We start from the raw sequence: 6,185 nt of genomic DNA, 5'->3' as shown, positions 1-6,185 counted from the left end.
TCCAGGTGCTAATTGACAAGGACATCTGCATTTCTGTATCGATTGTTGTATCCTAAGTACCCGGATGTGCGTCATAGCTCATTTGAATCTTTATTAGGAGAATTGACATGCTTGAAATAATCGTAAAGTGAAAATATATAGAGTTGCATCCTCAGTGAGGATCAAATAGTTTCAGCGTAAATGAAATGATGTCGTAATTTTGAACTCAGTTTGAAGTTTATTGGACTTTGGTTCCAAACTAATACATACAAATTGTACAATTCAGATTCAGTTTTTCAATGCAATGATTCAAATTAAACAATACAAAGTTCATTTATGGAATGTAATTTGAATTCAGGTTTTCAATGCATAAAATATTAGCGATTCAAATTCAAATATCAATTATTCAAATTTGCTTTCTGGTGGCTCATATTCCAGTCCATGCTATCCATCCCACCATTTTCTGTACCGCTTATCCTTACCAGCGACATGGATTTGCTGGAGCCTGTCCGTGCTAACTTAGGGTGAAAGGCAGGGTGCACCCCGAACTGGTTGACTGCCAATCGAAGGGCACACATGTACACAAACAACCATTCACACTTACATACAGGCCTGCATACGGACAATTCAGAGTCTTCAATCAACCTACCATGCATGGAATCTGGGAGGAAGCCGAAGAACTCGGAGAAAACCCACACAGGCAATGATACAGAGGGCCGGTCACTATTTGAGGAACGACAGTAATAACACAAATCCTCTGAAAAATAGTTTGTCATACATGATTGAACCACCAAACCCAGAGTAATTAGCTTGTTAGCTTAGCTTGATTCTCACTTTTGCTTATGCGTAGTCTGCTGCCAGTGTGTCAAAATAGTCTGTGTCGGCGTAGAGCAAGAAGCCGGAGAACAAGCTGTCCGCCCAGCCCGGGTCGGCAAATAAACCATTCTGGTCATGGTAAAAGATCTCAAGCCACACGGCGTCTTCGGCGTTGAGGAACATCACCGTAGACCCTGAAGCCACGTCGTGGTTGCCCGTGTTGGCGTCGAAGGTTTTGATGCGATGCTGTCCGTTGTGCATCAGTGCGATGGCCAAGTGTTTATTGGCCAGGGTGATGTCGTAGGAGAAGTAATAAATGCCGGGATAGGCGCAGATGAACTTGCCCGTTTGGGGGTTGTAATGGCCCCCCTCATTGAGGAGGACCTTGTTGAATTTAATGGGTGTATTCTCTGTCGGGTAGCTGTTGGTGATGCCCGCAGAGAAAGCTGATTTTGGTGTGAGGCTCCCGCATTTGCATTGTCCCGGCATCCCGCGAATGCCACGTTGGCCCTTTTGTCCTTTCTCGCCGTTGTGACCCAGAGGGCCCGGAGGGCCTTCACCTCCATTCTCCCCCACGGGACCTCGTTTACCCGTAGGACCTCGCTCACCTCGCTCACCGATCTTACCTGTGGGGCCCACCCTGCCCTTTAAACCTGAAACACAAAAGTCTCGCATTAGCATTCAGTTCTGAGGGGAAATTCATCTGACGATTGTTCATTGAAAAACGATTTAATGTCAAAATATCGTAATTTACATGGCAGGCCAGTAGTTATGAAATACAATTTGTAAGACTCCCTCAAAAAGTTCTTAGCCGTTGAGTGTTAGTCCTGAATTTCCTGACCGGCTGATCACAGGTGTTGCGTGAGGTTGACGGCAGGTCATTCTCACTCACCATCAACACCGGGGTCCCCCATGGCTCTGTGCTGAGCTATTGCTGCATTCCCTCTACATCCATGACTAGACATAGCTGCAGACTTCAACATCATTCTAAAGTTTGCTGACAACATAACAGTGGGACTGTAATTCTGATCTGAGTGTTGACACCTCCGATTCTAAGGAGGTCATAGTGGATTTCTTCATGGAAAAAAAAATCGGAGGATCTTTTTTACACCCGACTTAAATAGGATCCAGGAGGAGAGGGTGGATAGCACATATCGTATTTACCCTCATCCTCACGCCACCTCACCACTCTGGTAAAGAAGGTCAACCAATGGTTTTACAATATCAGAAAGCTGAGGGACTGAAAAAAAATCTCACTTTGAGGTTGCTTAGAAACTTTGACACCCATGCCACAGAGTACTTCTTGAGGGGACGCATGACCGTTGAGACCACCAGGGTTTGACCACCCGTTCAAATATTCAGGTCAGCTAGACCAAGCACTGCAGAGCCATGAGGATCCGCCAGGCTTCCAGGCACCCCAACAACAGGACCGTCTCCGTTCCCATCAGGGAAACGATACCGGCTGCTAAGGGCTAACAAAACAGAAAAAAAGCCTTTCTTGCCGGCTACTTCAAACTTGGTGTGGAGGCGGGACGAAGTAAGCAGAGACCCAACTGCCTGTGTACTGCACCGGCAATTTAAAAAATGCCAAGTTACTCCGCACCGGTTGGCTATTTAAAGAACCCAACGGAAACACATTTCCCCAACGCGGTGTCATGCATGAAATCACCTGGGAAGGCGGCCATGTTGACATTTTGAATCACTCGACGCTGCAAGCGAGCAGCCTTTGAACACCTCGACGACTCGCCGAGTGTTTTTAGCGTGTTAAGGTGAAATATATGCTTCATGGGAAACAGCTGTCGTTGCCGTTGGCTCAATAAAAATAACTCTGTACGAAGCCGTAAACACGCACGTTGAATTACAACGTAATTATTTAGGCTTACGCAGGCCCACCTTTTCTAAAATAATAGTGGCGTGAAATTGAAACCATATGGAAACTGAACACGCATGCTCCGGATATTATACCTGGGTCTCCCTTCTGTCCCTTCTCCCCCGTCCTGCCATCCCTGCCATCTCTGCCAGGGACACCCGCGTTCCCATCTGCTCCCGGGGTCCCGCCCGGGCCGGGCTTGCCGGGTGGTCCCGGCGCCCCTGGTACGCTGCAGAGGAGACGCGGGGCTCCTTTCAGCAGCTGTCCGGTGACACAGTGGCACAGGCACACGGCTCCCATCAAGGCCCACATCTTCACATCTGCATAGTCAAACAATCAAGACACTGTTGGGAAAAAACAGGGGACGAAAATAACTTACCGAGGTTGCTCGGTTATTCATCTACCAATCATTGACAATGCTAACTCTCTGGCTACAAACGTCCCGACTGTAGAAACGTATCTTCCAACCTACTGGAGCTTTCCTAGTTCGCCCCATGCCTCCCTCCCACTTATGGACTGACTGATGACCAACTTACCTACCGGTACTCACCTACCCTGTAGCTACCGGTACTTATCAAGTTATGTTTCTCCTTAGCTATCTAAACAACATACAGTACGTCACGACTAAGCTAACTACAAGCCTTAGCCCCCTTTCACAGGAACAGAATGTTAGCTAACTGTAGCCCAAACAGATGTGGGTTAGCGATACCATCCGACCGCTACTACTTGGATACTCAGCAACCCGTTAATCCGTTGATGACTATCTCTACGTATTATCTTGTCTTGGGTAGAAAATGTTCTATAAACACATCTTCCAACCTGCTTTCTCACTTCCCAACCTACCGTACCTAGCGACTAGCTTACTCATCCACCTATGGAAACTACCTACTTGTTTATGTCTTGGTTCTGGTGTGACATATGGATCAGGGATCTGCATAGCCAATCTCGTCAGCGAATCTAATTTGCCGATGAAATTCGGAAGAGACCAGATGTGAGTCTCACAATGAGAAGACTTGCGGGCTTGACTCATTTTCACACTCTCATCTTCTCAATTGCCCACGGGCTTTTCTGTGCGTGCGTGAGAGTCGGGAGACTTCAAAATTGAAACCTCTTGTCCACGAGCCAACTCCGATCCCCGTGCCAAAACATTCCTGAGCGATGACATCAACGCCAGGCATTATTTTCGTGTCTGTCCAGGGGAACCTCGGCATGCGGTTGCACTTGTGCAGACAGAAAGCCAAACGGGAATGTTGCTCGCGAGGTAAAAAAAAAAAATCCCCATCGCGTGTGAGTTGCAACACAGCTTTGCTCTGATCCGGTTTGTCTGGCAAGCATGCGGTTGTCCACCAGAACACGGAGGTTTGCAGCCGTTTGGTATTCGCACGTTTGCTCGAAATGGATCAAACCGCAACAAATGGGCGGAGAAGGGAAACAGCCCATCAGGCGTAAATCAAATGGTCACGCAGGACAAGTGGGTCTGCACAAAAACAGGAAGTAAGCGTTACACGAACAAAATGCTCCTGACCCGGAGCCCTTGCGGTGGCGTCAGTGCGGTTTTGAAGTATGAAACCCCGCCTGAGCGTTCGCCTCCAAAGCTTTGATGATGTCAGCATTTGGTGATGGCCATCCCTCATGAAACACGCACGGAAACTACAACAAAGAGTTTGTGTTTTGTTTGAATCGTTCAACCTTTGCAAGAAAAATGCAATGTGAAGTAACGAAACTACTTTTGCCATTTTGTTTTACTTCACTTCAATGGACATGATGCTGCTCCTTTACAAATTATTCATTTTTCAGCCACAGTGACAGAACTTTTAAAATGAATAGTAATAGTGTTTTTTTTTCCCCACAGTGGATAAAGAATATATGACAGAATATTGTTCATATTAGCTGCCTACAAGTTGTGTTGCACCACTGTGCTCAAATTAAAAGTTTGTATGCACCTGTGGCATCGATGCTATTCACTAGCCTGTCTATGGTGTTTGGCATTGTGTGCTAGCATTAGGCTAGTGGAGGGTTTTTTTTGTGTTTGTTTTTTTCAGCGCACCGTGTAATTCTCTTCTACTTTCAAAGTAAACTCTAGCTGGGAGTGGCAACAGTCAAACTTTTTAAACAATTATTCACGGCTCGACTTTCAAAAAAACACAATCCGAGCCAGTCGCGGCCATGAGTACAGTTAATGGCAAAATCTCCTGCACACGCACACGTACGCACTGATTGCCAGTGGATGATCCGATCCATCATAAGAGCGGCGAACCAGTCTTACCCGCCATGTGGAAGCCGTTCATGTGCAGCGCTTCCACTCTTATCCTGCAAACATGTTCCTGGTCTTTTTGCATCCGTCAGACATGTGCAAGCGTTGCTTCTCCTGACGGCGTCCTGTCGAGAGTCGGCGAAAGCAGCTGGATGGACTCCCTCCATGGAATCCACCCTCCATCCCGCCCGCCCCTCGGCCCGGATCCGCTCCCTTCTCTGTGCCTCACTCAAGTTCTGAAGTGAGCTAACGTCATCAATGCAGAATATGCAGACGCACTCAAGACGCCATCCGGTGTGTGTAGCGCTTGTCTTCTCTTATGTCACACATTCCTACTCACAAGGACAATTAAGAGTCTCTGACCAAAGCCACGCCCCTCAAATTCAGCTTCAACAAGGTAGCAGCGCTAGCAATGCTAAGCTAGCATTAGCACCGTAAGCAAGCCGTCATTTCCTGCTACGTTGGTCGTCTTAGGTCTCTCGTAATGGTAAACTTTGAACTATTTGAAGCTGTCAAGCACAAGTGATGCAAATCCTACGTCAAGGGCTGGCAATTATTTTTTGCATAGGGCCACATGAGAACCAGAAAATATGATGGCGGGCCGGATCGAAAGGGTGAACTAAATTTGTCATAATATTAATTAGATTTCTTTATTTAAAAAGCAGTATTTTGCATTTTTTGGCACGTTTTTCAGACTTTAAGAGTACATTATTCCGTCAGATCGAATGGGATTTGCTTGACTTGGCGCTACTGTGGGCTTACGTATGGTCTCCCCCTTCGTCCCTATGCTCTGCAACTTCAAGTAACTGTGCCACCTGGCGTTGAAATGCCTGTCATTACAAGTCCAAATGAAATGAATGCAGTCATTGACATTGAACCTTAATTGTGTACCAACCTTTGGCGGGCCGAATTAAAAAGACCAACGGGCCGGATTCGGCCCGCGGGCCGTTGTTTGCCCACCCCTGCCCTACGTCGATTCTGAATCCTCATGAGTTCCCGATATTTTGCTTCGGGATCTGTTCAACTTCTTCTTTTCAGTTTTTAGTTCTGATTTCAGCAGAGCCGCAAGGGGGGAAATGTAAAACGAGGCTAAATAACAAATGAAATGTTCATTTTGCATATCAAATAACCATTCAGTCATATTTATTACCATCCAAATACCTCAGAACAATCACATTTTGTGAGCCTGTAGTGTATGTAAACCCATTTCAGAAATATGAAGAATTAGAAATTGTGGCTTAATTAAAATATCTTAGCTATTAGCAT

At 46.4% G+C, this 6,185-nt stretch overlaps 1 protein-coding gene across 1 annotated transcript; it reads right to left on the bottom strand.

Annotated features, from left to right (window-relative positions):
• Nucleotides 1–197: 197 nt before the first annotated feature.
• LOC127605951 (complement C1q tumor necrosis factor-related protein 7) lies at nt 198–5,407 on the bottom strand. Its single transcript, XM_052073876.1, has 3 exons — nt 4,932–5,407; nt 2,761–2,985; nt 198–1,448 (listed from the first exon to the last, which is right to left on the bottom strand). Exons 1-3 carry the CDS (start codon nt 5,002–5,004, stop codon nt 820–822), a joined length of 927 nt encoding a protein of 308 aa, XP_051929836.1. The 5' UTR covers nt 5,005–5,407; the 3' UTR covers nt 198–819.
• Nucleotides 5,408–6,185: the final 778 nt, after the last annotated feature.

The sequence above is a fragment of the Hippocampus zosterae genome, chromosome 8 (genome assembly GCF_025434085.1).
Source record: "Hippocampus zosterae strain Florida chromosome 8, ASM2543408v3, whole genome shotgun sequence".
In the NCBI taxonomy this organism is placed as follows: domain Eukaryota; kingdom Metazoa; phylum Chordata; class Actinopteri; order Syngnathiformes; family Syngnathidae; genus Hippocampus; species Hippocampus zosterae.
Note: the sequence above shows the minus strand (reverse complement) of the source record. Positions and strands in the feature narration are given on the sequence as shown.